This window comes from Dromiciops gliroides, chromosome 3 (genome assembly GCF_019393635.1).
Source record: "Dromiciops gliroides isolate mDroGli1 chromosome 3, mDroGli1.pri, whole genome shotgun sequence".
Taxonomy (NCBI): domain Eukaryota; kingdom Metazoa; phylum Chordata; class Mammalia; order Microbiotheria; family Microbiotheriidae; genus Dromiciops; species Dromiciops gliroides.
The window spans coordinates 320062836-320088736 of NC_057863.1; the positions used below are offsets into that span (position 1 = coordinate 320062836).

The window sequence follows — 25901 nt, forward strand, 5'->3', positions numbered from 1 at the left end:
CCCCATCCATGGAGTCTCATTTGAATCTTCCTTAAGACTTGTAGTCAAGCTTAGTAAATACAGTAAAGAGAGTAGCAGAGCACAGAAATATCCCATCCTGTGTATATAAATGAGCAAAATGAACAGATATTTGACTCCCCACTTCTCTACTACATCTAAACACTTATTATTTGGAGATGTAGAATATCTGATTGAATATCACAGCTGTATCCCCAAAGCCTGAAAAATACTCTCTTGTTGGAAGGCCAAGAGACTGAACAGAGAAGCTGGCGAAAGTGTTTTCCCCTCTAAGGGTTTCAGCGTAACCTATAGATCTTTGGGCATCCAATTGGTAAAGGGTTTATGCAATCATATGAGGGGACAGCTAGGTGGTGCAGTGGATAAAACACTAGCCCTGGATTCAGGAGTACCTGAGTTCAAATCCAGCCTCAGACACTTGACACTAGCTGTGTGACCCTGGGCAAGTTACTTAACCCCCATTGCCCCACCAAAAAAAAAAAAACCATATAGAAAGCAACTGTTATGGGCTATCTTTTCTTTTATTCCTCTATGCCCTCTCTCGATCTCATCTGTTCCCTTGGTTTCAAATGTCAACTTCTTGCATATGACTCACATGTCTGTATATCTAGCCTTAATCTCTATCTCTTTCTTGAATGCTAGTTGTGTCTTTTCTGCTTGCCTATTGCCATTTCTACTTCAATGTCACAATAACATTTCAACCACATCACGTCCTAAATAGCCCTCCTCTTCTCCCCCAAAACTTCACTTTCCTAATTTTGCTATTCCCATTGGGGATACCACCTACCTTTCCAATCACCCAGGTTCACAACATTGGACTCATCCTTGATTCTTCCTTGATCCATCCTTCATGTGTGTGTGTGTGTGTATGTGTGTGTACATACACATATAATCATTCATATATATGAGGAATCAAGGAAGGAGCAATATATACACATTCATATACATATATGTACATTTTATATATGTACATATGTGTGTGCACATGTGTATATATAAAAATATGTATAAAATATATACATATATAGCTATCAAGTTATTTCCACAAATTTCTTGCATATTTCTCCTCCTCTCTACTCACAGAAGCCCCCACTGTATTTTGGGCTTTCATCTTCTTTTACTTGTACTTTTTTTTTTTTTTGTGGAGCAATGAGGGTTAAGTGACTTGCCATGGGTCACACAGCTAGTATCAACTGTCTGAGGCTGGATTTGAACTCAGGTCCTCTTGAATCCAGGAATGGTGCTTTATCCACTGCTCCACCTAGCTGCCCCCTTTTACTTGTACTTTTGCAATAGCCTGTCCTCCCTGATTTGCATCTATCTCTTTTCCAATCCATCTTTCACAGTGATGCCAAAAATAATTCCATTGTACACATCTGATCATTTTAATCCCCTATTCCAAAGTTTTCAATTATGTCCTATTTCTGTTAGAATAAAACACAAACTCTTCAAATCCTACTAGCTACTACTAGATTACTGGGTTTATTAACTGTTTTCCCAAACTCAGTATTATATCTCCCATCTTTGAGCCGTGAAAAGGAGAGTTACCATGCCTGGAATGTGCTCCCTCTTCAGAAGCAGGGAATCATCTATCAGAATCAGGTATAGCTATCCACTCTGCATCACAGGGGTTAGGCACACAAGGCCTCACAATCTGGAAAAGCCACATAAAATTTTTTTGGCCTTCCCTTCACACCAGAGGGGAAGTCTGATTTTTTTCCATGTCTTTTATGGCGTGTTTACAATACCTTATTGTAATATTTGGGTTAATGTTATACAATACTATAATATGTTTTTGCATTTCTGAGTTTCTAATCTTTTTCTGTGTCATCTGTGGCTTCCACAAAACTTCAAAAAAAAAATTCCCATTTAGTTTCTTATGCCAAAACAGGGTATATCGATTACATCAATGTGGAAAGTCTTATTGTAGAAGGGATAGATATATTGACTTGTCGTGTAATGTTTGTTTCTTCACCCCCCCCATTGTTTCTATTCTTCCCATTCTCAATTTATCTTATATATATATATATATGTGTGTGTGTGTGTGTGTGTGTGTGTGTGTGTGTGTGTGTATAATCATACATAAATACACACATATACATATGCACACACACACACACACACACACACACACACACTTTGCCTGTATGTATGTATCTCCCCCTACCCCCAGTAGAATATAAGCTCCTCAAAGACTGGGAATTATCTTTTTCTGTTTTCTCCTTTTTAACTCTGTATCCCCAGGATGTAGCACAGACATATAGAAAGAGAAGTAAAGCATTTTTAAAGCATTTACTATGTGCCACGACTTGTACTTAGTGCTGGCAATACAAAAACAAACAATAAGACAGACAATCCCTGCCCTCGAGAAGCTACATTCTAACAGGGAAAGATATTACATAAAAGGAAGCAGGAAAGGGAAGCACATGCTCGAGGATAAGGTATAAAAGTGGTCCAAAGCTTCTAGGACCCAGAGATTAGTCAATCAATCAACAAGTATTTATTACATGAAGATTATATACTAGGCACTTAATCATGATAGATTGAAATTGCAATAGAATAAAACAAAGTTGCAAGGCTTTTCTTATAAGAGGAAACACTGTTGCCTACTAGAGGAACTTAGGGAAATGAGAAAAAATAGATTTCTCGTTTAGGATTTGTTACAGTATTTGCAACATACTGAGACATCCATTGAATACCAAATAGGTGCTCATTTCAAAATGGAATTTGAATCAGCAAGATATAAAAGTAGTACGTCTTCACTGCTCATAGGTCAAAATATACTACCAAGAAGAGAGATAGCTATATATAGATACAGAATTCTAGATGTCTGTATCTATACATAGCTTCTTGATAGTATGTATATATGTATACATATACATATGTATGAATATTGACAGATAACATATATGTAAATTGTGTGTACACACACAATATCTATACATGAGAAGCTAGTGTACTAACAGAGATCCAGTCTTTGAGTCAGGAAGAGCTGAGTTCAAATCCTGTCATTTGTTCCATTCCTCAAAAGATTTCAAGGTTACCTATAAGCAATGAACCTACAGCAACCCTACTGACAGATTCTTTTTCTAAGTGAATAGCAGAAATAGCTATCACCTGAGCACTATAAATTAACATATGTTATATTGTCATACCATTTTATATTATTTTTTCTTCCAATTTTGTCATGCTTGTTACACACACACACACACACACACACACACACACACACACACACACACACACACACACACACACCAAATTTGGAAGGGGAAAAAAAAAGCACCAGATGGGGACTTTAGAAAACCTGGGTTTCTAATCCTAGTTCTGCCACTAATTTACTGTGTGACTAAACTATTTTACCTCTCTGGGCCTCCCTATGTTTCTTTTTATGTAAAATGAGGGGGTTGTACTAGACGATCTCTCTAAAATCCCTTCTAATCCTCAATTTAGGCACCTGCAAAATGTATATAATACATTCACTACCTACCTTACAGGGTTATTATAAGGAACAACTTTGTATTTCCAGCTCTGCTATTAATACTGTGATTCCTGGTTTATCAGTGTCTAGGTGGTATGATCCTCCAGACAATTGCTTCATCACACTCAGTGACCCTTTAAGCCTCTTCTATTCTATTCTCTAGGCCAGGGTGAGGCCCCTTATATAATTAAATCATTCATTTGAAGCAATTGTGCAATTTTGTGTAGACCTCAGACCCGAAAATAAAAGTATAGTCCCCAAAGAAATCCACCTGTGGACAAGTAATGAATCCCCGTGCCCTCAATTTTTACTATACTATATTCTAATGTGTAAAGCAGAAAATTGAGCTAATCAAATGTTACAAACAGTAAAAACTCCTATTTCCATTACATGTATTGTACCTCAGGTTTCTGATGCCTCCAGACTGAATCAGCTCAGAAGCAGAATCACTAAGGCATTGATCAGTGGGAGAAGCCCTGGGGGAAATTTAGCCAGATGGTTCAAATGTCTATTGTATGATACATATGATACCTTTATGCCAGCCTGCCAGTAATCTTCTCTAAATTCACTGAAATTGCCTGACAAAGCTAGTATTCTATATGTAAATGCAAAGGACTATGATTATGATCTTCTATTCTTCAGCATCACCATCAGCATCATCACATTACTTCTGACTCCTCATTTGTGCTTTCATTTATCCATTGGCTCACAACAGTATCTCTGTCTAGACCAGGACAAAGCTTTTTTTCACAGGCGACTGAAAGCTTGAAGATTACACTGTCCCCACTGCCCTGTGCCAGAGCATTGTACCTCTGTTATTGTTCACTAGAAGCTTTGAGCATTCCCTATAACATGAGTTACTTAATTGATCACAAAATAAATACCACCAGGGCATGAAGAGTATGCTTTCCTGGCTTTAAAACATAAGTGTATTTACTTTTTTGAATGACATTTTAAAAATAAATACATTTATTCGTTTGCAATATATCACTGTACCCCTTTAGTCTTGCACTCCAGATAGAAGCCTACCCTGTCTAGTCCTGGCACTGAATGAAATGAGCATAGAAATTCTGTGGAAGAGAAAAAAATAGGCTACCAGACTACCTGTCTGCCTGCCTCACTCCAAAAAAAAAAAAATTTCAACTTTCTCTAAGATGAGAAGTTTTGAAACTGAGAAGTTGTACTTATACATTTTTACCTTTCCAGTCAACATACAGAAACACAACTTAAATACTGTCTTAGAAAATGCTGAGAAACTTTCAGTTCCTCGAAAAGTGAATCTAACTTCCTAATGTATCGCTTTGTAAGTGTGGCTGCTCTAAGTTCACAACTTTTCATTAAATGATGTCATTTACAATATTTAGCTAATAATGAATAATAAGAAAGGATCATCAGCAGGCAGGTACTGATATGCCACTTCTCTATCAACACAGATGAAATTTTTGGTACAACTCAACTCATCTGTGCTCTGTGTGTTCGTAAATCATGGATTATACAACAGGATGCCTCCCTAATATTGCCCAGAGGTCCTAGGTTCTAGGAGATGATTTCAGAGGCTGGAAAAGTAACTAGTCTCTCTTATTTCCCCATTAAGCAGGAAATGTTGCAAAATGTATTTATATGTTTTGCGTCAAGATCATGCTTCCTTTTATTGTCTCTTCTTTATCTCATATCACTCAGATGCCACTATCTCCTTTTTTACTCTTGTCTCACATGAAAAGATGGCCTTATTCTTTATTATATCCACCCACTCTACCTACATAAGCAATCACATCTTTTCTATCTCCTCCAAAATATTGCTCCCTCAATCATCCCCACTGTATAACTTACCTTCAATCTCTCCCTGTCTGTTGACTTCTTCCTTACTATCTACAAACATGTCCACGTTTCTCCTATTCTCAAAATAAACCTCATTTGAGCCTTCCCTGTCCACTAACTATAGTTCTTTTGTGAAAAAACTCTTCGGGGAGGTGATCTACAATAAGTGTCCCCTTTCTCTGCTCTCACTCACTTCTTAACCCCTTAAAACTGGCTTCCAACTTCATCATTCGACTAAAATTACTCTCCCCAAAGTTACCAACTATCTCTTAATCTCCAAATTCAATGGCCTTTTCTAAGTTCTATTCTTCTTGACTTCTTTGCAACATTTGATACTGTTGATCACCCTTTTCTCTTTATTACTCTCTTCCTTTTAGTTTTTCTTAACTCCACTCTCTTCTGGTTCTCCTAAACATCTGACCACTCCTTCTGTCTTCTTTGCTCGACCCTCATCCATATCATGCCCTCTTACTGTAGGTATCCCACAGGGTTTTCTCTTGGATCCTCTTCTCTTTTCCCTCTATACTACTTCACCTCATGATCTCATGAGCTTCCTTGGATTTCCTCTATGCTGATGATTCTCAAATCTACCTATGCTACCCTAATGTCTTTGCTGACCTCCAATCTAACATCTCCAACTGCATTTCAGACATCTCAAACTAAATGTCCAGTAGACATCTAACACTTAATATGTCCAAAATGGAGCCCATTATGTTTTCCCTTAAACCTTTTCTACCATTGTACTTTCCCTATCATTGCAGAGGGTAACACCATCCTCCTAGTCTCTCAGGCTCACAATGAGGGTGTCATCCTTGACTCTTCACTATCTCTCACCCCATATTCAATCTCTTGCCAAGACCTCTCAATTTCAGCTTCACAATATCTTTTGACTACGTCCCAGTCTCTCCTCTCGTACTGCCACCACCCTGGTGAAAGCCTTCATCACTTCATACTTAGACTATTGCAATGACCTTCTGGTGGGTCTGTTTGCCTCAAGTATCTCCTCACTCCAATCCATCCCCCATTCAGCCATTAATATGTTTTCCCTAAAGTGTATGTCTGACTGTATCATATCTCCCTCCTCCCTCATCCCCCCACTGTGCTCAATAAACTCTAGTGGCTCCCCGTCACTTCAAAGATCAAATACAAAATCCTCTCTCTGGTGTTCAAAGACCTCATAACAGCCACCTCGATCTCTACCTTCCTTGTTTTATTATTCCTTTATCCCCATGATATACTCTTCAATTTAGTACAGTACCTGGCACATAGTAGGTGATTAATCAAACTTATTGAATGATTCAGTCCAGTGTCTAGATTCTTTGCTCTTCCACAAAAACAAACAAACAAAAAACTCCATTTCTCATCTCTGGGGCATGTTTTTCTTTCTTTTCTAAAAAGATGTTTTTGTTGTTTTTTTCTGGGCATGTTTTTCTAGTTATCCTCCACATGTGGAATTCTCTCCCTTTTTTTCTGCTTATGAACTTCCCTGGCTTCCTTTAAATCCCAACTAAAATCTCACTTTTATGAGATGCCTTTTCCAGCTCCTTCTAAATCTAGTGTCTTCCCTTTGTTAATTGTTTCCTGTTTATCCTGTATGTAGCTTGTTTGTACATATTTATTTGTATGTTATCACCCCCTCCCATTGAGTTGTGAGCTCTTTGAAGGCTCAGTCTGTTGCCCTGTCCCCGCCCCCCAGTCCTTCTCACTTTTTTGTGTGGAGACAATTAAGATTAAGTGACTCGCCCAGAGTCACACAGCCAGTAAGTCTCTAAGTCTGAATTTGAACTCAGGTCCTCCTGACTCTAGGGCCAGTGTTCTATTCACTGAGCCACCTAGCTGCCCCCAGTTCTCATCAAAATTGCTGGCTCTTAGCAAATACTTAATATAAATGTTTAATGATGGACTGACTTTGTAGTTCATCCTTTGCAGTTTCATCATCCATGTCTTCTCCCAGAGCTGTACTTCAGGGTCCTGACTCTCACTAATGAAACAGCAATAAGAAATTAGAATGAACCTGAAAATCACATTACCCTGGTCAAATAGTATTTAAGGGAGAAGATAGATATTATTACAGCCTGGTACCCTTCTCTCTAGTTGGGCAGAGGGGCCAAGTTTCTGCTTCCAACCTCCTGCTTCCCTTTCTAGCAGGAATTAAAGTCTCCCTTGGTTGAATGGTGGCAAAAAAGAAAGACTAGAGAAGTCTAGTTTATATCCCTCTGAACCTTCCAATAATACCCCTGTGCTACATATGGGAGACGGTTCTCATCACATCCATATTCTGTTTCATTTTCTGCATGCATATTGATTGTATCTCCCAGTAGATTTATAAGCTCATTGAAGCCAAGGATTGTTTTATTTTTGTCTTTTCATTTCAGGAACCTGGGACGTAGTAAAACCTTAATAAATGTTTATTGATCCTTTATCCATTTTCTTTTCTTCCTTTCACATAGAGATTGTCTTGGAAGAGTCCTTTGGGGTCATCTATTAGAATGCCCACATTTTACAAAAGAGAACATTGGATCCCAGATAAGTGAAGTGTCTTGCCCAGGGCACAAAAGAGGTAGAGCATAGACAAGAGCTTGAGTCTCATGATGCTCCCTATTGAGCACACTTTTTACCATTTTACTGCCACTCTGAAGTCCTTTAGGTTTTCTTGATTTTAACTTAGTTGTTTTTTTTTTAATTTCCTTATGAACTTAGGAAGTATAAAGAGCATTGGAGAGAGATTCAGAAGATTTTTGGTCTAGATATCAGCTCTACTGTTTAAATATGTGAATAACTACCTCTCTGAGACAATTTCCTCATCCAAAAAGTGAGGGAATTGAATTAGATGATTTTTATGCTCCCTTCTAGTTCTCAAAGTCCTCATTAAGTTCCTAACTTCTTTCTCTCACTTTTTTCCCCCTCACCACTGATATTTAAAAATAAATCCACTATATTTTACTTGGAACAAAGGATTAATTCAATGAAAACTCCATACTTCCTTGGTGAAATGTTTTTTGTTTTTGTTTTTTAGTAAAGGTTCACCCAAGTTTTAACAAGTAAAATTGCTCACACTTATTATTTTGAGGCTAAATAAATATATCAAAACTATCATCAATTAGCTTAATAAGTACAAAAATCAGATTGTCTAGAGAACCTTTATATGTCTATCTGTCTAATCTTTTTAAAAAATTACTTCTTTTCTATTCTTTGTTTTATTGAGAATTCTGTGGTCCGTATACTTATTAAACTTAAAAAAATGAATTTAACAAACACCAGCAAACTTGAATGTTTCAATAAACAAGAAAGGAGGATTATATGTTAAAATATGAAACATCAATTGTGTACAGTTTTAAGTGTATATTAAATTTAACTCATAGTTTAAAAAAAAAACCTTTCCGTGCTTATCTGTTTTTCCTTCTGTATTTTCTTCTGCTTTCTACTAAATATTTTTTGAAATTTTTTATTAATGGTATTTCCTTTCTTTCTTCTTTTTCTTTTCTTCTTCTTCATCTTTTTGTGTGTGACTATGCTAATAAATAACCAACAAATCACTCTTAGCGCCTCTCCTGATAGAAGCCCTCTCATGTAACAAATTAATATAGTAAAGCAAAACACACAGACAACTCAAAAAATGCCTGTCTTTGCCAAGGGGTGGGAAGGATCATTCATCATTAGTCTTTTGAAGTCCTGATTGCTCTTCAAATCAAGTCTTTCTGAGGTGTTTCCTTTTTATGATTGGAATTTCTGAGCAACAATAGCAACAAACATCAGTCAGGTGTATAGCTATGGGGAATCGCATAGTTCTCTTTAAAATAGTCATATTGCAAGACTGAGACATGGAGATGAAAGCAATAGCACCTGTTATATAGAACTCGTATCGTTTTGGTTTTGGTTTGGTTTTGGTTTTGTTATTTTTTAGTGAGACAATTGGGGGTTGAGTGACTTGCCCAGGGTCACACAGCTAGTAAGTGATGTGTCTGAGGCCGGATTTGAACTCAGGTCCTCCTGAATCCAGGGCCAGTGCTCTATCCACTGCGCCATCTAGCTGCCCCCTTAGTATAGTTTTAAAGCAGATTTTTCCTGGTCTAGTTTTATTCTAGAGCTATTCTGGTTCCCCAACAGTCCATCTTTTACATGGTTGAATCTAAGTAGACTTCTGCCAACTTTATATTGTATTAGACTGAAAAGACTCCCCACCCCAACCTGAGCCAAAAAAGCCTTGGCAGGGGGAGGAGAAGGCAAACTCTTCTGGATCCTTCATTGGTTCTGAGGTAGGACTCACAGAACCGCCCACAGATTATTACCTCTTCTCACATCACGTATCTAAGCTTTCCCACCAGTTGAGTATAATCCTTTGAATTTCATCTTATCTCATTTACAAAGATGGTTTTCAGTGACCATAGCCTGGGCCTTCTGGCTAAGTTGTGGAGTGATGGATCATGAATTTAGAATCTTCATCTGCCTGCTGAGAATTAGAACAGAGGAAGAGCAGCTTAGAAATTTGTATCACTCCCGGTTCCATCACTAATTAACTATGTGACCTTGTCATCATCATATTACCTCTTTGGGCTTTGGTTTCCTCACCTGTGAAATGAAGCCATTTGCCTAGGTAATCTCAGAGTTTCTTTCTAACTATAATATTCTGTGTTCTGTAGTCTATCTTCCCCCTTCTATCCCACCCAAGTCTAAATTGAAATAATAACAAGCATAAATACAAAGAGATATGACAATTTTGAAATGTTGTTTTAAAAACAGAATATCTCAGTACAACTTCACCAACCCTGGTACAGAAGAGCTTGACACTATCGAATCCAGACTCCACCTCCCATGGTAAGTATAACCAAGGTTCATTACTTGGCTCTGAATATTTAACACACCCACCAGGTCTACAGGGAAGGTCTGGGCAAAAAGCTCATTTCAATTGTCCTCTTCATTGACTGTTGGTGTTTCTTGGGTTTCAAGTTAGGACCAAAGCCAGTTTGTAATCTGATGCTCACTGTACTGATATAAACACAATTAGGGTTTGTTGTTGTTGTTAAGTATTTGTTGTCCTGTAATGTTTTTTATCTGCCTAAGGATTTTGCTGATATTTTTTCATTAGTCCTCACAACTCTTCCAGGATCTGGGTTGATGACAAGAGCCAAAAGTTGAATAAATTTTCCCTTCATCCTCCAGTAATGATGGATCTAGAATTAAAACATAAAGCTAATTGGCTCTAACCCTTCTCCTTGTGTACACCAACTAATCCCAGGGATGTTTTTTTTTTTTCAATATTAAGGCACCTTTATACAAGGTTGACATAAATTCTTCCTAAATTCATTAAAATCTCCAGATAATGGGGGCAGGTAGATGGAGCAGTGGTTAAAGTGCTGGCCCTGGATTCAGGAGTACCTGAGTTCAAATCCAGCCTCAGATACTTAACACTTACTAGCTGTGTGACCCTGGGCAAGTCACTTAACCCCTATTGCCCCGGAAAAAAAAATCTCCAGATAATGATAGAGCTCTTTATGTAAATGCAATTTTAAACAACCCTCCAAACACACACACACACACACACACTCAAAGATTGTGTTTTTTGTATTCTTCATCATTACCAGCATCTTCAACTTGCTATTGATTCTGACTGTTCAACTGTGATTTCATTCACTCAGTGACTCAAAACAACAATTCAAATTTCTCCTGAATCAGTAGCATAAGGTGAAGCAGGAAAACTTTATAAAATAAACTTAGGGAACTGTTGTTGTTGTTTGATTGTTTTTGTTTCTGTACTTTCAGCCCAGGAGTTCAATTCCAGTGTAACTACACAAAACTACCCAGACCATAGCAAGAAGGAAAGAGAACCAAGTAAGTGTAATGGTCAGTTTTTCTAAGCTCATTACTAGGCAAACTGGAACAGGAAATGAAAGGAAATCATGGAACCCTTCCAGGATGGCTATGTGTGTGTTGGGGGTGGGGGGCTGGGGAAGAGAGAGATGGGAGATTTGGATGTGTATAGGTGTGGGGATATATGGGAGATCTACTGGCATCCCTAAAGCTTCTACCAAGGCCTATCCAAATAAAAGGGTGACCAATAAAATAGTGACCAGTTACTATGTGCAAAAGTTGAATGAGTACTGCCTCCTAGTGGTTCAAGTCAAAACCTGATCCAGTGAAGAAGTGTGGAAAGAAGACAGATGATGGAAGAGAGGATAAGGGAGGGTTATAAATACCCCAAATACAGAGTTCTGGTTGCTCTACCAGTCTCAGAGGCATAAATGAGAATTTTGCATTTATTGAAAGTTCCACACACCTCCTAAGGCAAATGATTTGCTTGAGAAGCAGCAACTCAGGATTTGCTGTTATTTTCTCCAATCTAATATAGTACAAAAGCAACAACTCAGGTTTCTCCTGGATTAGTTGCCTAGAATGAAAGGCTTAAGCAGGGAAACTTCATAAAATAAACTTAGGGAATAATTTTTTGTTGGTTTGTTTGCTTGTTTTTGTTTTTGTTTTTGTTTTTGTACTTTCAGCCCACCAGTTCAATTCCAGTATGACTACGCAAAGCTACCCGGACCATAGCAAGAAGGAAACAGAACCTAGTAAGTATGATGATCAGTCCTTCTAAGCTCATTAACTTGCTCAGAGTGACCTGTTCTCCAGGCAAACTGGAACAGGAAATGAAAGGAAATCATTTAACACCTACACCTACTAGACTCAGAGTTGGGAAGACCTGGGTTTGAATCCTACCTCAGAAATCTAGTAATTATGTGACCTTGGGCAAGTCTCTTCAGCCATATGATCCTCTATTTCCTCATCTGTAAAAATGAGGGATTGGAATTGATGACCTCTAAGGTCCCTTCCAATTACAAATCTATGACCCTAGATGTTCCCTCAGTTGAATTTGTGAAAAAGGAAGAGAGCAGGGGAGGGGAGGAACTCACCTCAGTTGGACATTTCAGTTAAGTATTATTCTTACAAACCACAATAGGTGTAAAGCTCTATTGATTCTACCTGATAATAGACTCCAGGTGTGGTTAGTACCTTCTCTAAATTCAATGCCCTGGACAAAACCCCTGTTTCATCACCCTCCTCAGAACACCAATCAGGCTTCGTTTACCATCAGTGGCAATGGGAAAATGGAAGAACTGCATCACCAGCTATGCCCAGATTAGCTATTTCCTTGCTTCTAAGATTCTTTTCAAAATCTGGGACTCTTTGATTTTTGCAGTTCTTCCCTGACCTAGAGGCTGAGGGATTCCAGTCGAAAGTGCTTTGAAAATTGTTGTAGTCACTCTTGGCATTTTCAAAATATTTAGATTAAAAAAAAAACCTATAAATTCTCCCCTGTTGGCTCTTCTCCCATCTAAAAACTGAATTTAGTGGCAGAATAAGTAGAAAGAGTAGTAGATCAGGACTGAAGAGACCTAGGTGCCAGTGCTGGCTCTTTTACTTGTTAACTGAGTGACACAGGACAGATCTCTTCACCTCTCTGACCTCCAGTTTCTTCATGTGTAAAATAACATTTGCTCTCCTCATCTGTGAGGCAAATATCCCATAATCTGCTACTGCTACAGAAATATGAATGATTATTATGAGCTACTATTAATTTTAGAAAAAATCGATCTTACACTGGTAAATAAACCCTTCCACTAAGTGACTTTAGAGAAAAATAAGTTTCGTTGGCAATACAGGCAATATTCCCAGGGCTTTACTTAAACAAGAATAGGAAAGTCTATAGTTTCCTAACTTATGGCCACCTCTTTTTTTTGACAAGCTTTGAGGAAAAATACCCTGCCTCAAGCTGCACTGTTTGTAACAGTTCACAAAAACAAATTAGGATCCAACAAGCTAATATTGATTGCTCCCTCCCAAACTGTTTTTGAAACATGTTCTACTTGTTAGATAGGACTGTAATGTGGCATCTGATATTAGATGACACATTTGGCAAGATTCATGACAGGCATTGGTAATTGGATTTTTTCCTTCCTAGTATGTTTATTTCAATAGGTTTTTGAAATGTGAAGCAGCAGGAAAAAGAATAAGAACAAATAAATTTCTAGTGAAGCAAACTCAATAATAATGTTTAAAGATCATTTTTATGTGCTAAGCAGTATGCTCCATGTAATATTTAGTATTCATGTGTATTAATAATTCACCTGTAAAGCACTTGAAGGCGTTCAGAGCACTTTCCTCACAATCACCCTATGAAGAAGATCATATAAGTATCATTATCCACATTTTGCAAATGAGGAAACTATGGCAGATAATGTGTCTAACCACATGATTAATAAATTACTGAGGCAGGGCTAGTAGTCTTCTGATTTCCAGACTAGTGCAAGAGTGAAAGAGACTTTGCTGCATTTGCAGAAAACCATGCTAAAGGTGATCATGTTGGTGTCTGGGCAATGCAGCTTGAGGTCATTTTTCTCATATTTGAAAAACAAAAGATCAGCCTGGCATAGCATGGAGTTCTCCTTGAGGCAGAAAGAGACCTGGCTTTGTCTTGCCTCTGACATGTATTGGCTGAGTGACTGATGGCAAATCACACAACCTCTCAGTGTCTGAGGCAACTCTCTAAGACTGTAAGTGGCAAAATACGTTCTGATCTGCATTGGCAGAAGAAGCTCCCCATCTGGAGCTCTCTATACCCATGAAGTCATAGGTCTGCTAAAAAAATAAAATAAAAGTAAAGTAAAAGTAATGTTAACCAAAAGTCACAACTCCACAAGATATGGGTGGTAACTTGATTTATTACAGGAAAAAGGCACGTGCATATGGGAACTCCTTAGACCAAGGAGACTACCCCACAGACAATGCCTTCGATATTTATGGGGTACCACAAAAGGGGAGGTCACATGGGAGGAGTGGAGGGCAATCCCTTCCCAAATAAAAGTGACATGAGAGGAGGAAGGGAGAAGTAGAGGATGGGGAATGAGAGGGAGCAGGAGGCCTTGGGAACTTCGGACCATGGAAGAAGGATGATCTGCTTGTCCCAGATAAATAAACAGCTTATCAGTCTGAGTTAGACTGGCCAGAGCCAGAATTGTAGCTGAGTTGTCTTCAAGAGCACTGAGAGTTTAGTAGAGCTCAGTTGCCAAAAATCACCATTAAATTAGTTCAGGGGGACTTCATTGCTGGAAAATAGGGCAACTCAAGAAAGCCAATTCAGGGGACCCCTTCACAGTAAAAAATTCTGAGTCTTACTCCTTTCTGTCTTACTCCCTGGAGCATAAATTTCTCCAACAGATTTCCCAAGAAGTTTTTTTTTCTTTCCTTCTTGGTTCTATCCTGCTTCTCTCCTTTGTCTAAAATAAAATGACTCTTTCCCCCTCAGTAATCTGTCTTCTGAACAGGCAAGTAGCTCCCATCAATGGCCCAGATTCCAGCTCTGGATCCAGGTTGAACTCAGTCCCAGTTAGGAACTCTCCACCCTGGTCTCCCCTTCTCCTGAAATCTCCAGCACCCCTAGCTAAAACCTGTTTCATGCCTCAAAGAAATATTGGGTGCTTATAAGACAAAAAGAGTTTGCTAGGTGCTGGGAATAAGATGAATGACCCAGATTTTGCTCTGAAGAAGCTTGTAGTCTAATTAATATGGGAAAGGGAGAAGAAGAAGCCATGCAAAAGAATAATACAAATACAACAAATGTAATATGAGTAATATTGGGCAAATCTCTTAAGTTCAATCAATATCAACTTTATCATCTACAAAATGAACACAATCATACACCTACTTTAAAGGGTTATTGAGAAAATCAAATGTCATTTTATATATAGATATATATTATTTGCAAATCTTGTTAGCTTTCACCCATCATCATATTACAAGGGGAAATATAGTAAGTGTGAAACAGAGCCATTTGAAAAATATCACTCTTCCTTTAGGGGAAGAGAGAGAGGTCAGAGAAGACTTCAGGCAAAGAAGAAATCAGAATTGAAAACTGAAGGAAGGAGGGACTTCAAAAAAATTAAATTGTCCTTCACTATTTGTTCAGATATAAAATCCTGATACCTCCCCTGAGAGAAGCAGCATGGAATAGGGATTTAGTCAATAAAAGACTGGCATCAGTGTCAGGAAGGCCTGGGTTCAGATCCCATCTCTGATACATACTGTCTGACTCTAGGCAAGTCACATAGCCTCTCAGTGCCCTGATTAATCTTCTAAGGCTGTAAGAGACAGAGACACCAACTAGACTTGGTAGGAGTTTTCCCACTAAGATCTGCCTATACCCATGAAATCACTGGTAAATCTTAAAAAAGAAAAAAAGAAAAAATTTCCAAAAGGTTGATCTATTTGGCCTCAGTCATTCATTATCATTCATTAAAGTACAAACATCCCTATGAGAGGGTAAAACATCAAATGTTATCAGTGTTAGCTCCTTTCTGAGAATAGATTTCAATTAAGAAGCAAGAGGATTTTGAATGGCTAATGTGTGTGTGTGGGGGGGAGTCATTAAGATAAAAAGAGTCTATAAAAAAGGAAAATGGAGGATCTGGGAACAAACTTAGATGCTTCATAGTTTCAACTAGAGCTGGCCTTGGTCCTATTCTTTTCTTTTCTTTATGTTAGTTATTCAGTTCTATCAGTCAGTGTACTGGCTTATCATTTATCCATTATATATTAGCCCGTTCAAGTACAAATATGGAATAAATAAGCAACGCCCAACAGCAAAGAGATGTTGACAGATACATCCAGAGTGAAGAGCAAAGTCCTCACATCCTTTTTGGCTTGGGGGTAGGGAGTGAGGTTGGAGAGGATAATTAAGAAAAGCTCAAAAGTAAAGCCATAACTATGGATGCTTAGATCCAGGGAAAATTTGGAGAACAAGACAGAGAGTGGTTTATCCCCCTCCCACTGAAAAGATACCTCCACTAATGCAGGTTGGCACCCCTGCCACTTACAGCCTTAGAAAATTAGCTGAGGTACTCAAAGTGTCTAAGATCACTAAACAACTTGTGTAGGATCACACAAGTACAGGATAGAAGGCTACTGTGCCCCTGGAAGGGTCTATCCATATCCCCAAAGCATATATCTAAACCTTTCAGTCACTGGGAGAAGGATGGGAGAGGGGAGTGGAAGTGAGAAACTGTACTGAGAAAAGGCAGGCTCCAAAAAAGGGGCATTACAACAATAAGATGCTCAGGTAGCAACTCCAAGCTGTGTGAGAGTTAGGATGCTAATATAGGGCAAGAGAGAAGTGGACAACAAAGCAAAGGAATTTACCATGTGAAGGTGGATGCTGGTGTCCTGGACCAAAGTCCTATATGCTTCATCTTAGGGGGCTACTCAAAGGGTGAATGGAATTTATTTTTGAAATCTATTTTTATAAGTCCTTTCTCTTGATTTTTTCCCAAATACTTCTAAGATTGTATTACTTTTATTTCTCTCTATGACTATATAACAAATATAGCTACTCAGGACCCAATAAGGTATCTACCATCTTAATCTGAAAAATGCATTTCCTCCACAAATCCAGCTTGTATAAAATCTGAATATTGCCTATCAGTCATGTTATTTTTCCATATATACTTATTATATGGAGCCATTGCCAGTTATCTTGGACTGGACTTTTATGACTCTGGATGAGACAGTGAGGCTGATGACTTTGTGCAACTCTGTTCCTCTCATATCCAATTCACACAAAAGTCAAGACATCACCCTCTTGAAGTCATTGGTCCTCTTCAGGAACAACAATTATATACGTACATAATACATATTTTATTCTTTAATGAAATTACAATTTCAGAGATAGGGGTACTACGTACAACAGTAACAATTCATAAATTAAATATGTTTTCTCATTCTATGTAACGCTTGTCTACCTTTTTCTAAAAATCCTCCACAGAGGAGATATATAATGCACTAGAGACCTTCCTATGGATTTGTAACATCTTGTGGGTGGGTGGGTATCACCTGAGCTTTTCATCTGTATTCCTTACTCAGTTCCTTTTCTTTTCATACCTTTCTTTGATGTTATCTTTTATGCCACATCATATCATTGTCATCAGTAATATGTTACAGACGCCTTACACCCATGAAAAAGCTTTTTATTATCCTGTAGGTAACTTGCAATTTTGATTCCTTCAAGATCCTGCTATTCCATGAATCTTAGCCAAATATTACTGCCAGAAGAATATTGGTATGAAAAAAATAATGTTTGCATGCCAGGGAGCAGCTTGAGTTCTTTGAAAGTACCACATACTTTCTCAAATGCCCATTCTCTCTCCTATTAAATTCTGAGTCCAAGTCATTATCCATCTGCAGTATCTGTCAATGATATATATACTGATTGGCACATTCAGTGAACTACCCATCCAATTATTTGTTAGAATCTAGGCAAAATACCTTCTTAGTCAATTTGGTTTTTTGTTTCTTTTTGTAAAAGAATTCTTAGGCTGATCTCTTTTAAATATTTATGAATCTCATGAATAGGTCCTGTAGTATTCTGGGACTTTCAATTAGCAACCCAATGATATCCATGAATAGGGTTATCTGGGGTAGTCTAACTCTTCTATTTGAACTCTGAGAACAATCCATGACAGTGGCAAATATTCTGGTTAAGCTTATGTCTTCCAAACTTTCTTCTTAAATATATCACTTGATGTTGATAATCAGAAGATCATTTTAACATCTTAACATGTGCCTAGGGAATACCTTTTTGGAAGAGAATCTTTAAGGTTGAATATGTCAATACATGAAATATAAGTGTACATATTTTCTATATCTAGATACATATAGGTATCTGCCTATTGGTTGGTGATTGTTGTCCTTCATTCTTGAAGATGACCAAAATGACATCACTATTTTAGAGTCAAGTTATAGAGTTATCTGACTGTGGCCAACCAAACCATTATGAGCATGGACTGCTCTACCACAGGTCACTGACAAGTAATCAATGTGCATCTTGTGTTTCTTTTGAGCTACTTCCATTCTGCTTTGCCCATAGAGCATAACACCTTCTCTGATGAGGGCATGCCACACTGAGTGGTCTTGTGCCAGTGTCTCCCAGGTCATACAATCAATTCCAAAGTTCTTAAGAGAAACCTGGAGAATATCTTCATATTGCTTTTTTTTTACTTCCATGTGAGTGCTTTCCTTCTGTGAATTTTCCATAAAATAATCCTTTAGGCAAGCATAAGTTTAGCATTAGAATAATTTAAACACACACACACACACACACACACACAAGAATGTTAGATTCGTTAGGGCAGAAGCCATTTTTCCCAATTGTGTTTTTGTAGGTTCCCTTTAGTCAAAGGTATCAAGTTCAAGGTATTCTGTAGGTCTGTGTCCACTCAAAAACAAAAGCTCAGTCTCTTTACTTTTGTTGGTCAGATGCAAGACACCTCAACTTTCTGGTCACCAAAAGTAGAAATAAAGAAAAAAAAAAGACCAAAGGATAATTAGTTCAAAACAACAACATTTTGTAAAGTTTTTTTTTTTTAAGAGTAATAATAAGGGGCAGCTAGGTGGCGCAGTGAATAAAGCACCGGCCCTGGATTCAGGAGTTCCTGAGTTCAAATCTGGCCTCAGACACTTGACACTTACTAGCTGTGTGACCCTGGGCAAGTCACTTAACCCCCATTGCCCCGCAAAAAAAAAAATTAAGAGTAATAATAAAATATTCATCCCCTAAACCTGAGATGTATTCTCTCACAAATAAACATGTGATTAATGGCAAGAGAATGCTTTTGAAGATGTATAGACTTAGTAAACAAATGTGACATGGGCACACACATGGTCTCATAAGCCATGCAGTATCTTCCAGAATGTAATTTTTCCTGAGTATATGGGCATAATGTGGAATTTCTGCTGGGCCTTGCTCCCTGTTGGTATGGAGCCTAGCTTCTTAAACTGTGGGTCAAGCCCCTTGGGGTTCATGAAAATTTGGCCACAGTAAAATATTATGTCTAGTTATTTTATATACCTATGTACTTGGGGTTGCATAAAAATTTCTCCAGCAAAAAGGGGTCAAGAGTAGAAAAAGTTTAAGAGGCTGTTATGTAGAATATTTGATGGTATTCTGCTGGTCCTGAGGCAGAAGCATATGGGGCTTCTTTCTGTTTCTGATGAAATCCCTATTTTAGGTGCTACCATTTCCCCATCAGAGGGAGAATGGGCTTTTCCAATTCCTTTTTTTTAGCTTAAAGACCAGATGTTTTTAATTGTTATACTCCTTTTGGAAAGATAGATACCTCATATACCCTAACATTAAATTAGGGAAAATCCTTAGTGACAATTCCTCTCTTAAAGATAAATTAATGGGGCAGCTAGGTGGCACAGTGGATAGAGCACCAGCCCTGGATTCAAAAGGACCTGAGTTCAAATCCGGCCTCAAACACTTGACACTTATGAGCTGTGTGACCTTGGGCAAGTCACTTAACCCTCATTGCCCCATTTAAAAAAATATATTTAAAAAATATAAATTAATAATAGATAAATACATAGATAGATAGATAGATAGATAGATAGATAGATAGATAGATAGATAGATAGATAGATAGATAGAAAGATCACAAGCATTTACAAAGTACCAACTATGTGCTGAGGCACCGAGTTTAGAACTTAACAAATATCTCCTTTGATCCATACAACAATCCTGAGAGGTCGGTGCTGTTATTATCCCCATTTTATTGTTGAGGAAACTGAGGCAGACAGAAATTAGATTATTTCCCTAGGGACACACACCTAGTAGGTATCCGAGGATGGATTTTAACTCAGATCTTTCCAACTCCAAGTCCAGGGCTCTATCAAGTGTACCATCTACCTCTCCCCAGGCAGGTGAGGGGTCTACTAGTGGAACAAAAAAGACTCCAAAAGATACTCCTGTTCACAGATGCTAAGCTCTTTAGCATATACACCTTACCTTCTCCTGTAGAATGTGCATTCCTCAAGTATATGGACAATTTTGCTTTTGTTTTTGTATCCTTGATGCTTTTCCCTGGGCTAAGTGCAATGTAGGTGCCTAAAGAATGCTTATTGATTTGAAATACAAAGCACCCCCCAGTTAACCACTCCCTTAGGCTTATCTATTTTATTTTCACCTCAGTTTCCTGGTGACTGAGGGTAGTGTCTTTATTAGAGGCCTTACACTCTGACTTAAGGTTAGAAATTCCTTGTGACTCTGTGATTAATTTCAGACTGTTAAATTACACAGCATCAGCATCTATTTAAAGGCTTCTCTTCTGGAAAACTTTCAAGGGCTTTCTGAATTGAAGGCCTCCTCAATTTCTCAAACCTAATACTTTTTGATCTCTCATGCAAATGAATGGAAAGGGGAGTAGGAAAGGCAAAGAAAAAAATCTAAGATCATTGTCCTACAACTACCTTAAGTGGCTAAGAAACAACTGCTTATTATCTATATCTTTAGCACCTAATGAGTACAGTGCTTTGTACATAACAGGCACTCAATAAATATGTTTTAGATAGACAGAAAGACAGACAGACAGATAGATAGATAGATAGATAGATAGATAGATAGATAGATAGATAAACAGACGGATGGATAAATGTGAGTTTAAAGAATTCTCATTTTCAGGGTAGTTTCTATTTCTGAACCAATATAGTATCTTCCTTGCCAGTTGCAGGCAGTAAATACAATGAGCTTATAGATGTTGAAAGATGAATCTAAAAGCCATATGCTCTACCGAGTTTCGTGATATCTTGTCAGGGGAGGGTCTATTACTAATATCTCTAAAAGTTTTACACAATAGCTAACATCTCCACTGGGGACCATGGTTTAACAATTGAGCTCTAATGTCTCATCTAGCTCTAACAGTCTAAGATTCCATGACTACACAAAGTTCTAGTTAGCATAGTAGGTTTTGAGGAGGAAAAGTCAGGGGTATGAGCAGCTCCTTAAAATGTCTCCTAAATAAAAGTGATCATTCCTCCCCCATACCCCATCCCTGCCAATTTTACTGAATGATGGTTTTCTTTTAGTGGAAGAGTATTGACTCCAGAATCAAAGAATCTTAGTTCAAATCCTGTCTCTGACACTTACCAACTCTACAACCCTATATAAGTCTCTTAACTTTGTGGAGCCTTGATTTCCTCATCTGCAAAAAGGAAAAAATTAGAAGTTGGTGTAGATGGCCTTTGAAGTTCCTTTCAGCTCTAAATCTACACCAGCGTAAATTTTCATTCTCTCTTTGTATATCAGGTCACCTATGGAATCAGTCCCCCAATTCTCCCCACATTTTCGAAGTGACAAAAGGAATCATTCCTCTCGATATATTTGACTTCTACTTCTATAGCTCTCTCTACTGTTTCCAGCTTCCACATGACTTTTTTTTAAAAGTCCTATCCATTGGACCCTTTTGGATCACCAGCACATTCATTCATGCATTCATTTATTAAACATTTACTATGTTCTAGGTGCTGGTACAGGTGCAAAACATAGTAGAATTTGGAGAAATAAAATCAGCGGCATGAGCAACTCATGAACCAAATAAATATACACATGAGCAACAATCTAGTGAGCTAGGTAGTACATCTGTACATTTTACAGATGAAAGAGTGGAAGATCAGGGGCATTAAAATGACTGACCAAGGTAACACAGATAATATGTCAATGTCAGGATTTGAAGTTTGGTCTCAACTTACAAGTTCGGTGGTTTCTCTACTATGTCAAAATGTCTCACTACTGTTCTTGGTCAGGTCTACCATGGACAAAGAAAATTAACTTAGCTAAGAAACTTTTTTTTCTTAAGAAAACTTTAGAAACTTTTTTCTTAGAAAAGAAAAATTTTAGGCTGAGTCTCTTGAACTATTTTTCCTTGAACAGATCTGTGGGTGTCCACTTTGATCTACAACTCAACCCCCTCAGAAGCAGACACAACATTGAATGGTGAGTACTCTACAAGGATTTGGGAGGTATGGTCCATTCATTTTGAGTATAGTTGAAAGTAGCAAAAAGCTTCTGGTGACATAAGAAGTGATGCACATCTAAGCATTTGAATACATTTTTGATAGCGGGACCAGTGATGAGGATGTTAATGAATAAACATTCATAATACTCCTCTACTACTTATAGTTAAGAGTCAGAGTCATCTTAAGCCTTGAATTTCCCTAGGATTGTTTCAAAACAAGGTTAAATAATAATACTCTGCCCCAATCATGTGAATGGAAAGCAAATTTCAATTCTTCAAAAGGAGTAAGTTAAAAATAGTTTGCTTACTTTGGTGATCTCTATGTGGTTTGGAAAAGTCCAATATTTAATGAGCCTAATCATCTCTTAAACCTGACTTGTCTTTTGTTTGAATAATGATATAGAAGCTTCTATCAGGCATCCCTAAGGGTAGGTGCTTCCACAAGAATCCCTTAGAGTTGTCAAAATTCTGATGAAGATTCTTTATGCACAATGTCTCTTTTGTTTAGAATCTTCCTGTTCATCCTCCCTGTTCCCTTTTTGTAATTAAGAGAGATTGTTGGTCTTAGCCAAAAACACCAGTCAGCTCACATTTTCCATTCTATGCAGCTATTGGCATAGTTTATAGGTTAGGTTATAACCAAGAATATATACAATATTTCCAGGATGAGAGAGAGAGAGAACACGAATGAACCTGGGTCTTATTCTGATTTTATAACCTGATCATGTTATAGTTGAGATTGTCAATCAGAGCCCTGTGGTCTCAGGCTAATAAAAAATATCATATATTATTCCCTTCAGCACAACCAGTGAATTATCTGTGGGACCACAACTGCCAATCTCTTTGCCAAAAATGATTATTCCCATGTCAGTAGTAGGTCCCAAATCATATATTTTCCTGCCTTTGTGTTTAAACATTAAGGGTTTTGTTTTGGTTTTGTTTTTAAAGTCATATTACCCAACTAGGGGATCAAAAGTGTTGGAGTAAGTTGGGTTTTTTGTTTTTTTAACAGAGACAAATAGCCTTATGGGATCTCTGTTGGGAAACAAAGACCCTCAATGCATGAACTGTCAGAAACTGACCCTGATTAACCATTTCACTTCTATACAGGAGTATTTGTTTGGCTTCCTTTTTATCAGATTATTTATCCTCTAGCTACAAATTTTAGGGAGGGGATGTAGCTACTTTAATTTCAAAAGATCCAGAGCTGGCAGGGACCTTAAAAATCTTCTATTCCAACAGATTCATATACTGCAAATGAGAAGACATGAGCCCAGAAAGGTTAAATAACTTTCCCAGGCAGAAGGTTGCAGAGCCAGGTTTAAACTGAAGCCCTTCAGCTCTAAATCTAGAACTCTTTCTATTTCCTCTGCTTTATTACTGTTATTCAATTTATTATGAAGGCCTAGGGGACCCTAAGAATGGATTATTACTAAGACCTAGAGAAACAAAGAGCTGGATAAGTAAGAAATATGTTTACCCAAGTCAAGATTCAATTCAACAAAGACTTTATTAGAAATGATGAGCTTGATGATCTTAGAAAAACATGGATAGACTTGTACAAAAAAATGAAAAGCAAAATGAGCAGAACCAAGATAATGGTGTATACAGAAATACTGTAAAAAAATTAATAACTTAACCTAATCCTATCTACAAAAATTTATATAACTGTGGGCTATATGAAAAATTATGACTATAATTGAAAAACTTTAGAAAAATTATAATTGGACCATAAGTCCTGCCACGGTCGCCATTCATATGTAAGAATATTTTAAACTAACTTAGCTTGGGGCCTAATCTTATTGGGGGGCTAATCTATCTGCAGGGGCTAATCTGGGGACTTCTGACTGGCTGGCTATCTGACTGCTATTAATTTAATATGGGCCATTTAAAAATTTCTCCACACTGCTCCCAAATTGATAAGCAAAAGATTAAGAAGCCTCTTAATTAAATAATCAAAGCAGAATTTATTTATAAAAATCAATGTAAACAATAAGGGTTAAGAAATGCAAATTATACAACCTGCCTGCTTTTAATATATCTGTATATATGTTCCTTCTCTCCCCTCAAACCTCCGGCTCTCTGCGTCCCTGCACATGCCAAGCTAATCCACCGGTCACACTAGGGCTGTGCCCAGCAGGGCTTGAGGGACCCATGCCCCCTGCTGCGCACCTGGGACCTCCTTATGGGTTATGCTAGGGCCTGGCAGGACAAGCCTGGGATCTCCAGGGCAGCTCCCCTCAGGGCATAGGGAACTGGGGCTTTTTTTTCCCCCCAGCCATTTGACCTGGCCTGAAAAGCCCACAGCGTTTTTTGACTCAGTTGAAGTAGAGGGGGAGGGGCACCAGCCCCTCACACAGAATAAACCCCTGAGAGCGTAAGGCTTTTTAATTTTAGCCCAAAGGCAGGGTCCCCAAATCAAAATAAATTTCCACAATACCAATATTGTTTTAAGAATAACTTTGAGTAAATAAGCCATTTTGACTATTATAAATACCCCCAAACTACAAAGGACATATGAAGGAAGATGCTTTATACTTTTAGAGAAAGAACTTATAAATAGAAGTATGTCTAGAATGATTTTACATATATATGTATACATACATATATACATATGTGTGTGTGTGTATATATATATATATATACATATTTGTGTCTAATGATAGCCATCTCTAGTGTGAGGGTGGAAAAAGTAAAAAAAAAAATTACATTATATATTTTAAAGGAATAGCAAGTTGTCCATAATAGATTTGCTATTTCATATACAATGTTTTTTAAATTATACTATACTATATAAATACTTATTTTATTCCATATATTAAAAATAAAATAACTAAAGAATTTTAAAACTTCCTATTATGGGGGGATGGCTAGGTGGTGCAGTGGATAAAGCACCAGCCCTGAATTCAGGAGTATCTGAGTTCAAATCTGGCCTCAGACACTTGACACTTACTAGCTGTGTGACCCTGGGCAAGTCACTTAACCCCCATTGCCCTGCAAAAACAAAAACAAAAAACCTTCCTATTATGGATAAGAAACTTTTCTAAGCAATAAAGATACAGAGATAAAAACAAAATATTTCCTTCCCTCAAAGAACTTATATTCTACTGGGGTGGTGGTGAGATAATACTTATACAAAGAAGTAAATTCAAAGTAAAATAAAGTAATTTCAAAAGCAAACAAGTGCTTAAACTTGGGGAGGAGAGGTGAGATCAGAAAAGGTCTCTTGTAGAAAGTGGCTTCTGAGCTGTGATCTCAATGAATCAACAAGAATTGTATTAAATACCTACTATTATGTGAGGTACTATGCTAGGCACTAGATGTACAAAAACAAACAAACAAAAATCAATCCTTGCCCCTACCTTTTTTGAGTTAATTAGGGTTAAGTGACTTGCCCAGGATCATACCACTAATAAGTGACTGAGCACTGGATTTGAACTCAGATCCTCTTGACTTCAGGGCTGATGCTCTATTCATTGCATCACCTATCTGCCCCTAATTCCTGCCCTTTTAAGGAGCTTATGGAGATCATAGATTTTAGAGCAGAAAAAGAACTTAGAGACCAGAGTCCAACCCCCTTATTTTACAAAATTAAGTAATTTGCCCAGGATCATCCAAATAGTAAGTATCTGAAAAGTGATTTCAACCCCAACTCTAGCACTCTAGCCACTATACCACATTGTCTCTTATGCTATCAGGAAAGACAACATGTACAAATATAATTACAAACAAAATAAAATCAAAACCAA

The 25901-nt window shown here is 37.7% G+C and overlaps 1 protein-coding gene across 1 annotated transcript in view; it reads left to right on the forward strand.

The window, feature by feature from the left end:
- Positions 1-25901, forward strand: part of CD96 (CD96 molecule) — a 130738-nt gene that overhangs the window by 83187 nt on the left and 21650 nt on the right. The window contains exons 10-13 of the mRNA XM_043997676.1: positions 10058-10132; positions 11078-11146; positions 11812-11880; positions 22068-22130. Coding sequence (XP_043853611.1) covers positions 10058-10132; positions 11078-11146; positions 11812-11880; positions 22068-22130 — 276 coding nt within the window. The remainder of the gene's footprint in view (positions 1-10057; positions 10133-11077; positions 11147-11811; positions 11881-22067; positions 22131-25901) is intronic.